Genomic DNA, 20,425 nt, shown 5'->3' with positions numbered 1-20,425 from the left:
TGGTTGGAGGGTGAGGATGGGTAGCTGTGGCTGAAATGATAGGTGCAGGGTATCTTGGCCTTGGCATTTTCTGTTATTTGTGAGGTGACTCATAGGAACACTGGTGATAGATGGGTTGTGGTAAAGACCTTGGTTTGTAGGGCTGTTTATTATATTTTCTCTTTGGGCCAGGTGTATATATATCCAGGAAGTAGAGGGTTGCCCTAGAGTCTTTCAATGAGTGCAAAAACTCATCCATCTCCTCATTGAAAAGACTTGTTTCATCATAAGGCGAGTCCTCAACAGTATTTTGAACTTCCCCAGGAAACCCCAAAGGGCGTAGCCATGATTTCCAACACTTCAAAATGCTGGCTGTCCTGGATCTTGATGCCATTTCAGCCACACCAACTGCAGCTCATATAGGGGTTCTGACCACTAGCCTGCCCTCATCAATAAGGGCTTGAAACTGAGCCTGCCTTGCTGATACTTTCAGGTTCTAAACTGGAGGCTGGCAGATGTAAACACCATTCTCCCCATAAAGTTGACACACTTGGCTTCCTTATCTGAGAGGATGGCCCTTAGGTGCTGTGTTGCCTAGATTTTTCTGTGGTTGCCTGGACCACCAAGGAGTTCAGGGCAAGGTGGGTAAACCAGAACTCTACTCCCTTAACTAGGACAAAGTACTGCTTCTCTGCCCTTGTGATAAACGAAGGGAGGGGAAGCTCCCTTTTATGGGCACTGAGCCAGCCAGTTATCTATAAAATCCCTGTTAGCAGCTGTTCTCTACTTGCTTTACCTGTAAAGAGATAAAAAGTCCATAGGTAAAAGGGAGGGAGTGGGCACCTGACCAAAAGAGCCAATGGGAAGGCTAGAACTTTTTAAAATTGGGAAAAAACTTCCCCTTTGTCTGTCTGTGCTGTTCTCCCGGAGAGTAGAGACAGGGCTGGAACTATGCTGTAAAAAGCTGTGACCAGGTATGAAAAAAAATCACCAGATCATACCTAGAAATTACACATTTGAACCCCCAGATATGTAAGTAGATCAGGAAATGTCTAGGAAGACATGATTAGGTTTATCTCTTTTATTTCTTTATGGCTTGTGGACTCCTCTGTGCTAACCCCAGGTGCTTTTGTTTTGCTTGTAACCTTTAAGCTGGACCTCAAGAGAGCTATCTTTATGCTTAATCCTTGTAATTGATTTTTTTAAATCTAGCAAAAAGCCTAAATTCCAAATGTATTTTCTTTCTTTTTATTTTTAATAAATTTTACCTTTTTTTAAAGAACAGGATTGGATTTTTGTGTCCTAAGAGGTTTGTGCACATGTTGTTTAATTAGCTGGCGGCAACAGATCATTTCCTTTGTTTTCTTTTTCAGCTCTTCCCCGGGGGGGGGGGGGCTCGAGGGCACCCCACAGGAAGGAATTCCCAAGTGTGCCTTCCTGGGTTCTCAAAGGGTTTTTTTTGCACTTGGGTGGTGGCAGTATCTACCCATCCAAGGTCAGAGAAAAGCTGTAACCTTGGGAGTTTAATACAAGCCTGGAGTGGCCAGTATTAATTTTTAGAATCCTTGCGGGCCCACTCGAAGTGCCAGAGTGGGGAAATCAGCCTTGACAGGGTAGGGACATAGGTAGCTAGTTTGTGCCATACACCCCTTGCCTGTTCTAGTATGGCTTCGTTTACTGGGAATGCAGCCTGCCTGGAGCCCATAGGTTGCAGGATATCTAGGAGCTTATGTTGAGGGTCCTGCACCTCCCCCTAAGGAGTTTTTAAGCTCTTCCGCCACCCTGTGTAAGAGCTCCTGGAACTGCCTATGATCAGCAGGAGGAGACAGAGAGGCTGGAGCGACTGCTTCATTGGAACCAATGGTACCAGCTTGTATTCCCCTTCTTCCATGAGTTCAGCCTGGCCCCTTAGAGGAAAGGGGTGGTAAGACTCCCTATTGGAGTGGACAGATTCCAGGTAATGTGCGTAATGGTTCCAAGGGTCCCAAGCAAGCCAGTAGGAGGGGGTCAATGGCAGGCTGGGATGGTTCCCAAGGCATTGGATCCAGCCACACATTTCCTATCTGTATTGGCCAAGGCAGGTTCCAGGAGATTCTCAATCCCCTGTCTGGGCTGAATTGCCTGGGTGGAGGGGAAGCTGGTTCCACCAGTACATCTGACTCTCCTAGAGATGCAAAGGTCAGATCTGGGTCCACTGGCTGTGCTGCTGGTTCTGTTGGGAGAAAACTGTGACTAATAGATGGGACAGAGGATAGATTTCTTCCAAAATCCTGGATTCCTGCAGGTGTTTGTGTCTCCCTGGTTAGTATTGGTCCCAATAACAAGGGAGATGTTGGGTCTGGGAGAACAAAGATATTCTCTGGAGAGGTATAAGTCACCAGCACCTTCAGAGGTTGCATCTTTTCCAGGGGCGGCTCCAGGCACCAGCGCAGCAAGCGTGTGCCTGGGGCGGCAAGCCGCGGGCAGCGGCCTGCTGGTCGATGTGAGGGTGGCAGTCAGGCGGCCTTCGGCGGCGTGCCTGCGGGAGGTTCGCCGGTCCCGTGGTTTAGGCGGAAATTAGGCGGTGGGTACACCGAAGCTGCAGACCGCCCACAGGCATACCGCCGAAGGCCGCCTGACTGCCGTGCTTGGGGCGACAAAAAACATATAGCTGCCCCTGATCTTTTCACTCTGTACCACCACAGTAGGTGTAGATAATGGTTCCTTAAGGGGCCATAGTGCTGAATGAGTCTCCGACCTTGTAGGTTTTGACAGTACCGGCACTTCCCAGTCTTTCAGGACCCAGCGTTTATTTTTAGGTGGCACCGCAATCGGTGTTGAAGATGATGCAGAGGCTGGTGCTGAAGGAGTCTTGCTCCTATGAGTCTTTTGAACATGTTCATGCAGGTAAGAAGGGCCTAACTCCTAATGGCTTTGGATGGAAGGCTCACCCGACTTGTACAGGGTCGGGGAAGGATTTCTTCTCTTAGAGGGTCTGGGGGGGGATCTGGTTTTGTTTGTGAGCGTGCTCCTGTCATAACTATAAAGGGAAGGGTAACAGCTCTCCTGTGTACAGTACTAAAATCCCTCCTGGCCAGAGACTCCAAAATCCTTTTACCTGTAAAGGGTTAAGAAGCTCGGGTAACCTGGCTGACACCTGACCCAAAGGACCAATAAGGGGACAAGATACTTTCAAATCTTGGGGGGGGGAAAGGCTTTTGTGTGTGCTCTTTGTTTTAAGGGGTTGTTCGCTCTTGGGACTGAGAGGGACCAGACATCAATCCAGGTTCTCCCCATCTTTCTAAACAAGTCTCTCATATTTCAAACTTGTAAGTAAAAAGTCAGGCAAGGTGTCTTAGTTTTACTTTGTTTTCTCAACTTGTAAATGTACCTTTTACTAGAGTGTTTATCTTTGTTTGCTGTACTTTGAACCTAAGACAGAGGGGGGTCCTCTGAGCTCTTTAAGTTTGATTACCCTGTAAAGTTATTTTCCATACTGATTTTACAGAGATGATTTTTACCTTTTTCTTTAATTAAAAGCCTTCTTTTTAAGAACCTGATTGATTTCTCCTTGTTTTAAGATCCAAGGGGGTTTGGATCTGTATTCACCAGGAGTTGGTGAAAGGAAGGAGGGGGGAAGGGTCAATTTCTCCTTGTTTTAAGATCCAAGGGGGTTTGGATCTGTATCCACCAGGGAATTGGTGAGAGGTTTCTAAAAGCTTCCCAGGGAAGGGAATGGTGGCAGCGGACCAGAACTAAGCTGGTAATTAAGCTAAGAAGTCCTCATGCAGGCCCCCACTCTTGTACCCTAAAGTTCAAAGTGGGGATACAGCCTTGACATGGTGGCAGAGCGGTGGGATTCGTTTTAAACCCAAAAGCCAGTAAGATTTTTTTTTTCCTTCTAGCTGCTTGGAAAGCAGAGCTGAAGGTAGATGCATATCTTATCTCTCCTTGCCTGAAGGCAGAGGTGTTAAGTTTTTTTTAACAAGGGGCTTTGTTAAGAGAAGGGTTCAAACAGTGAGCAAACTTTGACTGGTAAAGGCAATTTACGAGCTGAATTGTTTTTTTTTCTTTTTACATCCTCGTGAGTAGCTAGTTAGAAAGTCTCTGTTAACTCAGCAGCAGCCAGAGCTGAGTACATCCCAGTTTCAGTCAACTGCAGAGGGGTGTGACCCAGCACAGGAAAGCAGGAAAATGACTACTAGTGAAGCAGCTAACAAACTAGAACTGGCCAGACTAGAAGCAGAAGAAAATGAAAGAAAACATCAGAGACTGCTTCAAATTAAAAAACTCGAGAAAGAAGCTGAAGAGGAGGCCCATAAAAGAGAAGAAAAAGCCAAAGAGGAGGCCCACAAGAGAGAGATGGAGCTGGAAAAAGCCAAAGAGGAGGCCCAAGAGAAAGCCAAAGAGGAGGCCCACAAGAGAGAGATGGAGCTGGAAAAAGCCAAAGAGGAGGCGAGAGAAAAAGAAAGGAAGCATGAACTAGAAGTAGCAAGTGCTAAGCAGGATGCATCAGACCATCCTAGCAACTCCTCTCCAGGTACCACTTCCCATCCCAGGAAATTCCCCACCTACAAGGCAGGCGATGATACTGAGGCCTTCTTAGAAAATTTTGAAAGGGCCTGCCTTGGATACAGCATCACTCCAACCCAGTACATGGTAGAGCTGAGGCCACAGCTCAGTGGACCCTTAGCAGAGGTGGCGGCTGAAATGCCTAAGGAACACATGAACAGTTATGAACTTTTTAAAAACAAGGCCAGAATCAGAATGGGGCTAACACCTGAGCATGCCCGTCGGCGGTTCAGAGCCCTAAGGTGGAAACCCGATGTGTCATTTACCCGACATGCCTACCACATTGGGAAAAATTGGGATGCCTGGATATCAGGAGCAAATGTTAAATCTACGGAAGAGTTGCCCTTCCTAATGCAAATGGAGCAGTTTTTAGAGGGTGTTCCTGAGGAAATAGAAAGGTACATCCTAGATGGGAAGCCCAAAACTGTAACCGAGGCGGGGGAGATAAACCCCAGACGCCTTCTCACCCCACCACACCAGTCTCCATCAACCAACATCGCCCCGGAGATACCTTAGCAGGGCGATGTTTTAAATGTAATGAACTGGGACATATAAAGGCTCACTGCCCCAAGAACCCCAACCGATTACAGTTCATTACACCACAATCACACCAAAGATCCCCAGACCCAGATGCCTCTCTCATACCCTCGGAGCGAAGGGAAACCTTGAGAGTGGGCGGAAAGAAGGTTATCGCTTGGAGGGACACTGGGGCACAAGTGTCAACTATCCACCAATCCCTAGTGGACCCCAAACTCATCAACCCGGAGGCTACAGTGACAATTCAACCCTTCGTGTCACAGTCTGTAACCTTGCCTACAGCCAAGTTGCATGTCCAGTACAAGGGCTGGTCAGGAATGTGGACTTTTGCAGTCTATGACAATTATCCCATCCCCATGCTGCTGGGGGAAGACTTGGCCAACCATGTGAAGCTAGCCAAGAGGGTGGGAATAGTCACCCGCAGCCAGGCTAAGCAAGCTTTCACCCCCATCCCTGTTCCTGAGCCGTCCACCAGGGCCCCGTCTGTGTTACCGGAGACCCAAACACAGGTGGTGGAACCGGATCCCCTGCCAACGACTGCAACAGCCGTAGTGGATCCAATCCCAGAGACCCAGCCAAAGCCAGTCCCAGAACCGGAACTGGCAACGCAACCAGCACCAGAACCATTGCCAGCACTGAGTCCAGCGCTTGCAAACCCGTCTACAACTCCAATGCCAGAGGGCACCAGCGAGCCTGAACTGGCGGAAGCAGCAGATAACCCTACCCAAGAGGCTCAGCCAGAGCCTGAAATACCACATAGTGCATCAGCGGACAGCGGTTCACAGTCAATGGAAACAGCCCCAGCACCTGCATCGCTTCCAGAGGGACCAAGCCCCAGTCCACAGTCCAAGGAGGAACTGATGTCTCCAGCATCAAGGGAACAGTTCCAGGCTGAGCAGGAAGCAGATGACAGCCTTCAAAAAGCTTGGGCGGCGGCACGGAGCACCCCACCGCCTCTCAGCTCTTCTAACCGATCCCGGTTTGTTGTAGAAAAAGGACTTTTATACAAGGAGACTCTTTCTGGTGGGCACCAGGAAGACTGGCATCCTCTGTATCGGGTAAAGCTCTTGAGCTTAGCCCATGATCATCCCAGTGGCCATTCTGGGGTGAACAGAACCAAAGACCGGTTGGGGAAGTCCTTCCACTGGGAGGGAATGGGCAAGGACATTGCTAATTATGTCCGGTCTTGTGAGGTGTGCCAACGAGTGGGAAAGCCCCAAGACCAGGTTAAAGCCCCTCTCCAGCCACTACCCATAATTGAGATCCCATTTCAGCGAGTAGCTGTGGATATTCTGGGTCCTTTCCCAAAGAAGACACCCAGAGGAAAGCAGTACGTACTGACTTTCATGGATTTTGCTACCCGATGGCCGGAAGCTGTACCCTTAAGCAACACCAGGGCTAAAAGTGTGTGCCAGGCATTAGCAGACATTTTTGCCAGGGTAGGTTGGCCCTCCGACATCCTTACAGATTCGGGAACTAATTTCCTGGCAGGGACCATGAAAAACCTGTAGGAAGCTCATGGGGTGAATCACTTGGTTGCCACCCCTCATCACCATCAAACCAATGGTCTGGTGGAGAGGTTTAATGGAACTTTGGGGGCCATGATACGTAAATTTGTAAATGAACACTCCAATGATTGGGACCTAGTGTTGCAGCAGTTGCTTTTTGCCTACAGGGCTGTACCACATCCCAGTTTAGGGTTTTCACCATTTGAACTTGTGTATGGCCGCGAGGTTAAGGGGCCATTACAGTTGGTGAAGCAGCAATTGGAGGGGTTTACGCCTTCTCCAGGAACTAACATTCTAGACTTTGTAAGCAACCTACAAAGCACCCTCCGACACTCTTTAGCCCTTGCTAAAGAAAACCTAAAGGATGCTCAGGAAGAGCAAAACGCCTGGTATGATAAACATTCCAGAGAACAGTCCTTCAAAGTAGGAGACCAAGTCATGGTCTTAAAGGCGCTCCAGGCCCATAAAATGGAAGCATTGTGGGAAGGACCATTCATGGTCCAGGAGCGCCTAGGAGCTGTTAACTATCTCATAGCCTCCCCCACCTCCAACATAAAGCCTAAGGTATACCATGTTAATTCTCTTAAGCCCTTTTATTCCAGAGAATTAAACGTTTGCCAGTTTACAGCCCAGGAAACAGATGACGCGGAGTGGCCTGCAAGTGTCTACTACGAAGGAAAAAGGAATGGTGGCGTGGAAGAGGTGAACCTCTCCACGACCCTGGGACGTCTGCAGCGACAGCAGATCAAGGAGCTGTGCACCAGCTTTGCACCGATTTTCTCAGCCACTCCAGGACAGACCGAACGGGCATACCACTCCATTGACACAGAGCTCCAGGAAAAAAATCACAGCCAGTGTGGAACCGGACGTCCAACACTATCTGTGATTTGGGGGGCGTGTCATAACTATAAAGGGAAGGGTAACAGCTCTCCTGTGTACAGTACTAAAATCCCTCCTGGCCAGAGACTCCAAAATCCTTTTACCTGTAAAGGGTTAAGAAGCTCGGGTAACCTGGCTGACACCTGACCCAAAGGACCAATAAGGGGACAAGATACTTTCAAATCTTGGCGGGGGGAAAGGCTTTTGTGTGTGCTCTTTGTTTTAAGGGGTTGTTCGCTCTTGGGACTGAGAGGGACCAGACATCAATCCAGGTTCTCCCCATCTTTCTAAACAAGTCTCTCATATTTCAAACTTGTAAGTAAAAAGTCAGACAAGGCGTCTTAGTTTTACTTTGTTTTCTCAACTTGTAAATGTACCTTTTACTAGAGTGTTTATCTTTGTTTGCTGTACTTTGAACCTAAGACAGAGGGGGGTCCTCTGAGCTCTTTAAGTTTGATTACCCTGTAAAGTTATTTTCCATACTGATTTTACAGAGATGATTTTTACCTTTTTCTTTAATTAAAAGCCTTCTTTTTAAGAACCTGATTGATTTCTCCTTGTTTTAAGATCCAAGGGGGTTTGGATCTGTATTCACCAGGAGTTGGTGAAAGGAAGGAGGGGGGAAGGGTCAATTTCTCCTTGTTTTAAGATCCAAGGGGGTTTGGATCTGTATCCACCAGGGAATTGGTGAGAGGTTTCTAAAAGCTTCCCAGGGAAGGGAATGGTGGCAGCGGACCAGAACTAAGCTGGTAATTAAGCTTAGAAGTCCTCATGCAGGCCCCCACACTTGTACCCTAAAGTTCAAAGTGGGGATACAGCCTTGACAGCTCCCTAGTCTCATTAGGGGGCCCAGCCACAGGTTTCTTGCCCCTCTGCACTCTGGAGTCGGACATAGTACCAGTGGTGCCCTCCTTGCTGACTCTAGCCAATGTACAGGGTGGTCTGCCCAACCTGGGTCTGACTAGGGCCTCATTAAGGGCTCCATAAGGTGCTTTCAAAGCCAAAGCTCTTGTGTCTGTCATGTTCTGCTGGGAAAAGAGTGGCAGATACCGCACTTAGTGGAGATATCTGCTTCTTTGGGGCAGCACTGGTGGTCACTGCTGACCAAAAAGCAGGGGCAGGAGATGAGGGAAGGTTTTTTAAGCCCAGTATCCTCAGCATAATCTAAGTCCCCTCCTGGTCTTCCAATGCACTTCCCCGTTGTGGATTCTAACACTAACTAAGAATAATTTATAACTTTGAATATATTTACAGGAAAAAGTGAAAAGACATGAGGATTCCAACTCAGGTCATGCAGCAGAAAGAAGGAACTGGAGAGGCAGTTGGTCCGCCCCACCCCGCCCCGCCCCTTATACCCTCAGTGCAGAGCAGGAGGAGAGCAGGGGCACAAGTGCAGACCAACAGACACTACCTGCAAGCATTCTCCAGACTCGAACGCATGTGAACCCACAGTGGAATACAGATAGGGACCAGCACTTGAAGAGGGATGTTCTTTCAGCATAAAATACATATACCCTTTGTAATACAGCATGTTTTTTATCCTCATTCATTTCAGTGGCCAGTTCAATTTTGTATGTACCCCAAACTCCCAATGATGTCAGTGGCATAGGATTGCACATCTGTTTTAAATAAATAAATAAATAAATAAATATGCATATTTTGCTCTACAATATTTATTTGACTTACCATCTTCAAGGGTGTGCTGAGTCACGTGATCCGACATCTGACTGGCTCCCATGGGCATGTAGGCCACAATATAAAAGGTGTAATTGCTGGCTGGTTCCAAGTCATCAATAATGTAATGAGTTGTGTCATTTCCAATAACCACTTGATACTCTTCATTATTTAAACCTGGAATAAAACAAGAGTTAACAGAAACAAAAATTGCTGTCAGTCTCTTAACACAAGATGATCCATTACTGCCAGGACGGTGGTCATGCAAGTTAAAGGTTGTTTAAAAATAAAAATCCTACAATGTAGTTCTTTTGTGAATGGAAGTAACTGTGTCTTGCTATAAATTCCAGCGGTTCAGGTTTTTTTCTGAATAAAAGATGCTGAATAGCATGAATCTATTCCGAAATCCTTTCACGAATTAGTCACAACAAACTGTGTCCAATGTACAGTAACACAACAGACGAGCTCTAATAACCTTATCATTTGTAGCTAATCTTTAACTCTACTTGTTTAGAACCAGTGTGTTTTTTCAAAATCTATTTACAGAGCCTTCATATATTAGACTGAGGAATGTGAGGCTCCATTCTACTTAAAAAAACAAAACAAACAGAAAGAAGTCATTCTGCAAAGGATCTCATTTTAGGCCTGGGAATTCTATTAAATTTGATTGACATGGGTTTTTCTTTAATTCAGAAAGAAGACAACAGGATTGGTACAGAATGAACTTCAAAAATGTTTTGCTCCTTAATGAGCTGTAAAAAAAATTCTCAGCAATTCATATTAAAATATGCATAGCAATGTATAGAGCAGGCCTTGTCTTTGTCGGGCTTTATTCCTATACAGAGAAGCTGCAACGTGGAATAGGTCTGGTGAAAGCTGCTGTGCTTAACAAACAATTCACACCAAATGCACGTCAACTTAATCAAAACTCTGTAAGAGCCAGTCCCTCCTCTTCACAATTGAATTTATAAACAAAACGAAAGGCAAATTCCACCATTAAGTTTTCCCACATTTCTGAATTAACTTGATAGCATTTTAATTAGACAAGATTACGACCATCTCATAACAGACTAGTTAATGGCTTGTTAATTAGGAATTGCATGGCACGATTTCTGACCTGCTAAACAAGATCCTTGAGCTCAAATTAAAAGGACTTGTTCTTTCATTGAATGGATTGCTAGGCCTCATGTGGAGGTCCTAATGAAACAGCCATAATAGAGAACAAGGCTTGCCTTCCACCACAATCAGTATCCCCTTTGTACCTTTTCTAAATCACTAACAAGGAATTAACACACTCCAACATGCATTCTCATCAGACTCTTATTCTTCTTGCTACCATGACCCCTGATTTGAATGTAAAATATTCTGCTTTAAAAAATACAAAAAACACACCTGTTAGTTTCTTCAACCAACTTTATTAAACACTAGCCTCTTTGGGGGCAAAAGGGGGTTGAGGCAGTTTTGAGAGTGCATTTTATAAATGCTAGACTTGTTGTGGAATTAAATGAAGAATGGAGGGATCTTTTGTTTTTAACCACCTACAATGTTGTGAACATGAAGAGGGAAATCTTTGGAACTACATATGATTAAGTGCATTATAAAATATTACTTTCTATTTAAACTAGAGTTTATAAGATCCTGATGATCTGTCTAATTTAGGATAGCTCCATCTGAAAACATTGTTTCATTTGGAGATTTTAGGACTGGATGACTTGCTTACTTTTACACTAACCATTAATGTGAAATTCCATCCTTCTGCTAATTAAGGAAAGCTTAAAAAACCCAAACCTATATAAACACAGAAAAAAACATTAAGATAAAAAGATAAGTATGAAATATTTTCCTATGGGATTTTTGTGACAGTACATACAACATACAATTTGAGCAAACATAGCAAAAGAAAACAGGAGAAGGAGATTAAAGTGGTTTCACATGATTACTAATTATTTTATATTAGTAAAGCCGAGAGGCTCCAATGAGCTCAGAGCTGCAAAGAGTTTATACACTAGTGCCCCGATGCTGCAAAAATTTAGGCACATGAGCAACTTCAAGCACATGATTGATCCCATTAAAGTCAAGCCCATTTGTGAGCCTTTGCAGTATCAGGGCCAAGTTAAGATTCCATAAGTAAGCATAACAAACAGGGAGAATGGAGAAAGGTAGGATGCGGGTAAGAGTGATAGTCTACATCGGCATATGTTCCTATCTCCAATGAACAGCATAAAGAATTTAAGTTTTTGAGATATAAACAAACAAGAGATCTCAGCAGTCCAGTCTATGCTGGTCACTTCCCTAGCTATATGATGGGCTGAATGGCTTATCAAGCCATCTGATTTTCCTTACTAGCAGCTAGCTTACACCTCTCTCTGCAGTATGGGCCCACACATATACAGCTGCTTCCGTAACAATACAAACTGCCTGATATGACAGTCTCTCATGAAAGCAGAGCTTTTCAGGGCAGTTTTTCAGGCTTTGAGTAACATCTGTGATGTGGAGTAACCTGTTCTCAAATGGTTTCACACACTTTCATCTGGGAGAACAATTGTATCTGAAGCAAGTACAACCCCTAGAAGCTTCTGAACCCTTATGCTTTTTCTACACTAAAAAAAATGAATGTCTTTTTCTGCACAGGTGCAGGTCCACAGGTGCTGCCCACTTGGAGCAGGGCTTGTGACACAATGGAAAAATGCACATATTCTACTTACATTTTGGTTTCCATAGCTAAAGTTACCCAGTGTAAATGCACCGGTAAGCGTTAGGGGTTATCTATATGGAGGCTAAACAACAGCCTTCCATACAGTAAGGCTACTACATGAAGGTCTGGAGGGATGAGCAAGCCCTTTGGACAGTTGAACTAACAGGCCCAGCAGAGCTCAGGGCTCACTTGGCTTTCCCAAGGCCACCCAGCTGTGTACCATCACAGCAGGTGAGCTTCAAACTCTGGGACATGTTTGACCTTTGGATAAGTAAGAGTTTCAGTTAACCAAGGGCTGGATAATGAATACACACCTCTTCAAAGAGCTACTCAGCTGGTGCACTTCCTGTACAAATATTCAGTAAGATATTACTTCCCAGTTCCCCATGAAGTTACCCAGGCCCTCACATACTGCAGTGATGGAGGCCATATAAAGTACCCAGATAGATTATATAGCATGACTTTAACATTCATATTTAATTTGAATGGGAGTTGTGGGGCTAATTCCTCAGCAATTTTGAAAATTTAGGGTAACGTTTCCTGCACTTTATCAATTCTCTGTCCTCTTATCTTTTAAGGCTCTTTCCTCCCTTCAAACAAAATCATCTCATGTCCTGAGAACATCCCATTTACAAAAGCAAAGGCAGCTATTCCTGCGTCAGTATTAGAGTAATTATGCTGTCCTTCCGGTCTTCTGCCTACCAGATGGCAAGGCGATATTCCACATGGAGAGCTAAGCATCTGCAATCCTGCCCTTGAATAAACTAGTTGCTGGATAGAAGCAGAAAAAGCAATCATTCCACTTAGGCCTGGTCTACACTACCCTCCTGAATTGGCGGATAGAAATCGACCTCTCGGGGATCGATTTATCGCGTCCCGTCAGGACGCGACAATCGATCCCCGAATCGACGCTCTTACTCCACCAGCAAAGGTGGGAGTAAGAGCCGTCGACGGGAAGCCGCGGAGGTCGATTTTGCCGCCGTCCTCACAGCGGGGTAAGTCGGCTGCGATACGTCGAATTCAGCTACGCTATTCGCGTAGCTGAATTTGCGTATCTTAAATCGACCCCCCCCTGTAGTGTAGATGTAGCCTTAGAAAACTGAGTCACGCCTAGGAGATCTACTACAGTCTAGTTCAATCTATGCACCTAACTAATTTTCAAGTCACTTGTCAGACACTATCATAGAGAATAAAAACAGGTGAAAATGTCTAGTTACATCCTTCTGCCCTATTTAACTATATATATATATATATATATATATATATATATATATATAAAGGAAGGATGTAACATTCTAGAGGCTACAGCAGAGCCTCTAAATAATGAGTTATTTCAGCAAATTTTAAAATCTGAATTCTGATACTGGCTAGCAGGACTGCTGAACTTGACATAGTTTCAGCATGAATGTTACAAGGAGCATTGGGTCTGTCTGGGTCTGGGATAATTTAGTTGGTGTTGGTCCTGCTTTGAGCAGGGGGTTGGACTAGATGACCTCCTGAGGTCTCTTCCAACCCTAGTCTTCTATGATTCTGACATACCTCCACTTTAGTCAAGGAGGGGATGAAAGGAGAGGAAAACCCACTCCTGTGGGTAAAATGCTATCAAAGGGAAGGGAGCAAACTGGTCATTAGCCGTCCCACTCTCAGTCTAGCCCCTATAGAAGCCCCTTTGCACAAACTCCATGAGTTTGGGGATCTGCAGTGGAGAGATGAATCTGGGGAAAAGCTACTTCCTGTAAACCACGGGGCCAGCATTATCTTAGGCAAGGCTGGCTCTAACTTTTTTGCCGCCCCAAACAAAAAAAACCGAGCGCCGCCCCGCCAAAACAAACACAAAAACCTGAGCACCGCCCCGCTGAAACAAAATAAAACAAAAAAACCAGAGTGCTGCCCCACCACCCCAAGATTGGCTGCCCCTTAGAAGGTGCCGCCCCAAGCACGTGCTTGGTCGGCTGGTGCCTGGAGCTGGCTCTGATCTTAGGGCTTGTCTATATGAACACTTAGATCGTGGCAAGGTGGGATGTAAATGTACCTTGCACTAGCCTTACAAGCAGTAAGTATTCGGGTGAACCCTGCTGCCACCCACTAAAAGTTCTGTAATGTGCTTTGATCTACTCCCAATTGATCAAGTGCACCAGGGAACTTTTACCGTGCAGCAGCATGGTCCACACAGACACTTAGGCTATGTCTACACTACTGCCTATGTCAGCAAAACTTATGTCACTCAGGGGTGTGAATATTCTACCCCCTGAGCAACATAAATTACACTGATGTAAGTGCTAGTGTGCATAGTGCTATGTCGGCAGGAGAGCTTCTTCCGCCGACATAGCTTATGCTGTTCGTGGGGGTGGGGTTTTTATGCTGACAGGAGAGCTCTCCCCCATTAGCAAGAGCGTCTTCACCACATGCCCTGCAGCAGCGCAGCGGTACTGGTACAGCTCCACTGCTGCAGTGCTGACATGCCATTAGTGTGCAGCAAGCTAGCATGAGGCAGATTTACACCCCAGTGTTCATATAGACATGCCCTTACATGAAACCTACTTCTGTGGTGTATACTCCCTAGCCTAGCATACATGTGGGAGGGAAAATTGGCAGAGGCTCCTGTTTCCATGGGAGATGAAAATCCAAAAGAGTAACATGGAGGCATTGGGCCGCTGTACCAATGCTTCTGCCTGCCATGAAGGCCATATTCTTCATCCAGAAGGTGGAGAGGTAAGCCATGTACCCAACCCCATGAATGAAATGATCTGGCAGAAGCTTTATAGGGTCAAGCACGCAGAGTTTACCATCTTAACCTGGCTGTCCTGTGGGCTTTTATGTGAGAGGGTGTGATTTATCCCCAAAATTAGCTTATGAGATCTTTGTTATTGGCAGACTCTTCCTATGATGAACTACTGCAGAAAACCCTGGATGCATGAGACTGTAACAAATATTACACAATCCACTTCAGACTGACACTGCTTACCTTCTGCTTTCATGTAGTGCACTGAATATGCAATCACTTTGTCTGAATTATAGAGCGGCCTCTCCCAAGCTAGCAGAATTGCTGAACTTGACATCGTTTCAGCATGGACGTTACAAGGAGCACTGGGTCTGTCTTCTGACATAACTACAGTCAATCTGGCCCGGGACAGGATAGACCCCTGGCTATTTTCAGCCATGCACTGATAAATGGCATCATCTTCAGGAATGATCTGGTTAATCACCAATTTACTGAATTAAAAAAGAAAAAGAAAAAATCATGTCTAACAATAACTTAGCTCAATGTAATGCAAGCCACAACTTGGCTTTTGCCCCTACTCCAGGAATCTACTCTAAATATCTCATACTCCATTTTGTGTTCATTTTTTCTCAACATAAATTAATATTTAGTCATAAAAATTAGCCTCTTCCGGAGCTCTTCAAAAACTTCCATGCCAGCACCCAGACTTGCAATGCTAGTGTCCTACAAAGTCAGGGAAATTAGAAAGAAAGAAAGAAAGAAAAAAATGTTCACAAGCTCACTTTACAAAAAAAAGTTCTAAAATTGCTCTTTAGTAACTTTGTACTTTCTCTTCTGTAACTGATAATATTTTTTACCTTTAATTGTTTTGGGTTTTTTTGAATAAGAGTTTCTGCTAAGTTAATGAAATAGGAGCTCAAACTATGGGCCAGATTCTGATTTCTGCTACACCAATATAAATCTGGAGTAACTCCACTGAAGTCAATGAAATCATTCTAGTTTTACACGGGCATAGCAGAGATCAGAATCTGGACCTATATCCACAGAAGGTTTTAGCTGTGGTATTTATGTGTAAGCTAATTTGTGTTTATTTGTTTACCAAGAAGTAGTTGCCTAGAGTCATCAAAAGACAGATTAAATGTTTGGTTTTACTTCCAAATACTTTAATGAACCTGGGAAAGCTGTAATTCACTTACTTGAAAACTCTGTTCTTTCCTGTATAGCAACAATTTATAACTACTGTATATTTCATGACATTAATTATAATATAATGGTAATCTCACCTGTTGTACATTTTAATTCTACCATTGGAGTGTATCCTTCTTCCATTTTTCAACCATGACATTTTGGGTGCTGGAATTCCTTCTGCCTGACATGCAAAACGAGCAGTACCAGCTCTGGGCCTTGTTAAACTTTCCGGCCATTCCACAAATGAAGGTGGTGCTACAGGTAAATAATATGCAAAAATAAAAAATACAACAGATCTAAGGTGTGAATAAAACCAAGAGAATAAGAAGCACTACTCAGGCCAAGTGAAGTACTTGTGGACATCTCCATGTGAAAAGCACACATGTGTTTCATATACACATATAGCATGCCTTTAAAAAAAAAAAAAAAGTTGTATGTGTGACGTGTAACATGAAAGTAAAGACTTTCATATTAGTTCATGTATGAGTGCATATAATGAATCATATTAAGTCCAATGTATAAAATGCTGATCATGAAGCATTCACATGAGTTACATATATTTATACACATTGTCAGATTTTTTTTCCTGTTAGAAAATTAAATCTTTCAATAGCAAACGTGGAAAAACTCCATTACATCTGACTGTCTTTAAGAGCAAGCAAGCTGCCATACAATTCTTAAGTTACCAGTATATGGCACCAACACATCTAGTAACTCCATTTCACCCGTGTGACCTCACTGCAATCAATATAGCTATATGGGTATAACAGAGGGTAGAATTTGGCCCAAAGTATCAAGTACAGAACAAAATTTCACATAGCAGCAGGTTGTTCTGGCAGACTGTGGAATTCAAAGCAAGCTCACCTAACACAGTGAGCGTCGCCATTGCAACTGTGAAGTTCCGTGTGCCTGGAATAGTTGCTCGACAGACATAAACTCCAGCATGCTGTGCTTTCACATCAGAGATCATGAGGTTCCCATTTCCGAGGACACGGGTATTGAAGACATCAATGGACTTGTGGTCTATTTGAGAGAAAAAGTTATTTTACAACGTTGCTCCACAGTGAGTATTTAATCTAATCTACAGGCTATATGGTCAAAAGCCTGGGGCAATAGCCAATGCTCAAAAGAGGGAATAGATAGATGAGCTTATACAGGTTTCCATTTGTTATTTGGTTTGCCTGTGCATGTACTTTGCTATTAGCTGGACATTATGTATAATCCATTCTAGTATATATTTGAAGTTCTGCCTGTTAGCTGAATTCAGTGCCAGTATCCCATGCAACCTACTGGGCACATTTTTACATCCTGTCCTTTGGCATTTTTTACTTCCTGCCCTGGGCTGGGACCGAATTCATCCCAGGTAATGTACACATGGTTTTCACAGAGAGACAGAATTCAACTACTGGTAGGTTATATTGGGAGTGATCACATATTTTCTATAAACCTCCCAGCAGACACTATGCAGAAATCCTATTAAATTAACCGTTTCCTTTTTCCATATTCGTTTTTCTATATATCTCCAGGCTCATTCAGACACATCTCTATTTATCTGTCTCACCCTTAGAAGATGTGAAATACAGAAGCACCACTTTTGTTAATTTGTAAACCAGGTCTTCTATCAACACAGCCCTATATTTCCTATTTACTGGTAAAGGCCATTAGGCATGTGTGTGGAGGGAAGAAATAAAACGTATTCTTGTAGAAGAGTGAAACTTACTTGTCAATATTAGTTACAGCAAAATTCTCCCTCCCTCCCCCCCACATCCCCTTCTTCTCACTCATTCTACTTAGGGGCAGATTAAGGCTCAATGTGACTTGAATCCCAAACCCCATTTGTGTATTTCTAGGAGGAAGGTGAGGGGCAGAACTTTCAGGACCGTTTGTTTTGTGGTACATAACCACTCAAATCCGACTCCACCACTGAGTCTACTCTAGTCACAAAGTCCACAAAGGTCATCCCATGCTCCATCTTGTCAATATCATACCGGGCGGGCAGTGCAGAATTGACAGCAGTAGGCATGTAAATCCTAAGTGCCAAAAAACACCTGAAGGCTTATTTACAACATTGTGGAAAGATTGTGCAAAATCCTTTTCACTTATTTCACTCATCCCAACCTTTTCCACTAATCCATGGCATACACAAAACCCAAATAATAACCTAATTGTTGAAATTTTAACGCCTACCTAAACGACTCCATGAGATGATCGGCTTTGGATTCCCTGTAGCAACACACTCCAAGATGACAGTCTGATGAAGAGATGCTGTAATGTTCTGAGGACCAGCTATAATGGCTGGCTTCTGGAATGGCTTCAAGTCTAAGGCTTTTAAAACCGAAAATAATGCACAGGATTAAATTCAATTCCAAAGGATCATACGAAAATCCAATCAATCAAGAAATAAAACATGGTAACTATATGTTAAAAACGAGGCATCTTAAAGGTCACTCCTAAAGTTAAAATTACAACAGAAACACATTGTTTAATTGTGATGTTGCGAATAACGTGTATTAAGGAAATGACAAGAGGAAGGTGAGGGGGAGAATTTGTGGGGGGAAAGAGCTGTTACTTCCACAGCTAATGCATCATTTTCAAAATAAATGCATCAAGAACAATTAGAGCACTATACTGCATGCATGTTTGTATTTTGTAGATTATATTAAGGACAAGGCTATCAAATATGGGGAAGATGTTAAATGAAGGGATATATTCTGTGTACCTGGAACAACACTTAGTGCTGCCTCAACACTTTTCCGTCTATTGGCTACAGTTGTAGCAACACATCGATAATTCCCAGCATCCCTCTTTTCAACACTATAGAGCTGCAAAACTCCCGTTGGTAGAGCAGTTATCCTGTCAGGAAAACAAAATACATTATATTTATGAATATTCTATTTATTGTGGAAAAGAACACAGACCACAATTTACTGCCTTGATTATCTGAGAGCAATCACCACATCAATCTGAAAACGGCTGGCAGGAACCTCACAAAAACATTCTAAACACATGACTCACCTCTCTGTATTCCTTACCTTCAAGGATCTATCAGGGAAATCCACTCCATGCCCCACCCCCCACTGATGAAAGCATAGGAATTTACCTGTAACAATTGTTCTGCACCCTTAGATACCAAACCCCTCATTATTCAGCCTATTACTCTCAGATTGGTGGGTCTGAGGAGTCATAGTCAAATATTTGCAAAAACGTTGACTGGTTTTCAGTGATTTCCAGTTCAAGTGCGTATCTGATATGTAGAGAAACACAATCCATGTTGCCTGTAATTGTATCTATGCTTCCAACTCTTTTCCTTTTTCTCCCTCTGTTGCAACCAGGGAAGAATGAACACAGTCAACACGAGTTAGCTGGTGAAGTAGAAAGTTTGCGGGGGGGGGGGGGGGGGGAAGCGGGTCATGCTGCAAAGAAAGGAGTAGGGGGACAAAGAAAAATGTATCAGGGGGCATGCTGTGAGTTAAGTGATGATCAGGTCAAAGGAAAAGCTCTACTGAGAAGGAATTTCATAGTATTAAGTGTTCCAACCCAATTTATCCAGATACCATAATCCTTTATCACACCTATAGGGAAAAGTATGCCCAGTGCTAGCTTTCTCACAGCAAACCTCATACATACCACTAGTGAAAAATTCCTCCAATTCAAATTGCTCCAGCAGCCAAACCCCCCTGCACAGCATCCCATGACTACACATCGCCCTTTTACTTTAGTCATGGCTCTAGGCCAGTGATTGCTCAACTTTTTCATTCTACAGCCAGTAGCACAAGGCAGCAATTTCCTGATGATTCCACTTCTTGTAATCTCCTAATACTTTGTTTGATTAATTAACAGGCCAGTGAGTATCTTGAAACTTTTAAAAAAAATCCTTAAAAATAAACATAGGTGGGCTTTCTATTCCTTTGTTGATGTCTTCTGAGTGAGAAAATGATTAAATAAGGCCTCAGTTCTGTGATACTTATTCATGTGAGTAACTTTATGGAAATAAGTAGTCTCATTGTCTTCAGTCTTCAATATATATATTTCTTATATAAAAGTTACTCACATGAATAAGTGGTGCCAGGATTTATTTATTATTCTGAAAGTGAATTATTCTGGACTGCAGTCCCAATTTCGATGTCAGACATATAATATTATTCTGGTTGTTAATGATTCTGAGATGTTAACATCTGGGGTATAGTGCAGTTAGTGCTTCGTTATCAATAACGGCATTGAAAGGTTAAGATTCTCCATTCATACTATGGTTTTAAGAATGACAGACTCAAAATGAGCACACAGAGTAAATATCATTACAAAATGTAAAAAATGTACATACCTGTCCAAGGCTAGAGGTAAGGTTGTTCGATTCACTTCCCATGTGATTACGGCAGGAGGGTTTGCTGTTATTTTACAAGCAAACCGAGCCACTCCACCTTCTTGGACCTCAATTGAAAGTGGTTGGACTTCAAATGCAGAAATGGCTAAAAAAAAAAAAAAAAAAAAAAAAAAAAAAGAATGAAGAATTAAAATGCTGAAAAAAGGTAAGTTAGAAACAGATAAACCATACTGGAATCCAGTGAGGTTAAACATCAGATTACATAAGAAAGGTATTTGCAGATTAATTTGCATAAAAGTTACCCAGAATGGTCCACTTCCCTACATTTAAAAAAGCAAGCATCTTTTAGGCTTTGTCTACACCAAACTTGT

The 20,425-nt window shown here is 43.5% G+C and overlaps 1 protein-coding gene across 1 annotated transcript in view; it reads right to left on the bottom strand.

The window, feature by feature from the left end:
* The window catches only part of PRTG (protogenin), a 126,345-nt gene that overhangs the window by 46,931 nt on the left and 58,989 nt on the right, over positions 1–20,425 (bottom strand). Inside the window, exons 3-9 of the mRNA XM_065412642.1 lie at positions 20,055–20,199; positions 18,453–18,586; positions 17,921–18,058; positions 16,598–16,756; positions 15,829–15,988; positions 14,789–15,036; positions 9,141–9,305 (exon numbers count right to left, since the gene is read on the bottom strand). Coding sequence (XP_065268714.1) covers positions 9,141–9,305; positions 14,789–15,036; positions 15,829–15,988; positions 16,598–16,756; positions 17,921–18,058; positions 18,453–18,586; positions 20,055–20,199 — 1,149 coding nt within the window. The remainder of the gene's footprint in view (positions 1–9,140; positions 9,306–14,788; positions 15,037–15,828; positions 15,989–16,597; positions 16,757–17,920; positions 18,059–18,452; positions 18,587–20,054; positions 20,200–20,425) is intronic.

Source organism: Emys orbicularis, chromosome 10 (genome assembly GCF_028017835.1).
Source record: "Emys orbicularis isolate rEmyOrb1 chromosome 10, rEmyOrb1.hap1, whole genome shotgun sequence".
NCBI lineage: Eukaryota > Metazoa > Chordata > Testudines > Emydidae > Emys > Emys orbicularis.
The sequence above is the reverse complement of the archived record's forward strand: the minus strand, read 5'-3'. Positions and strand labels throughout refer to the sequence as shown.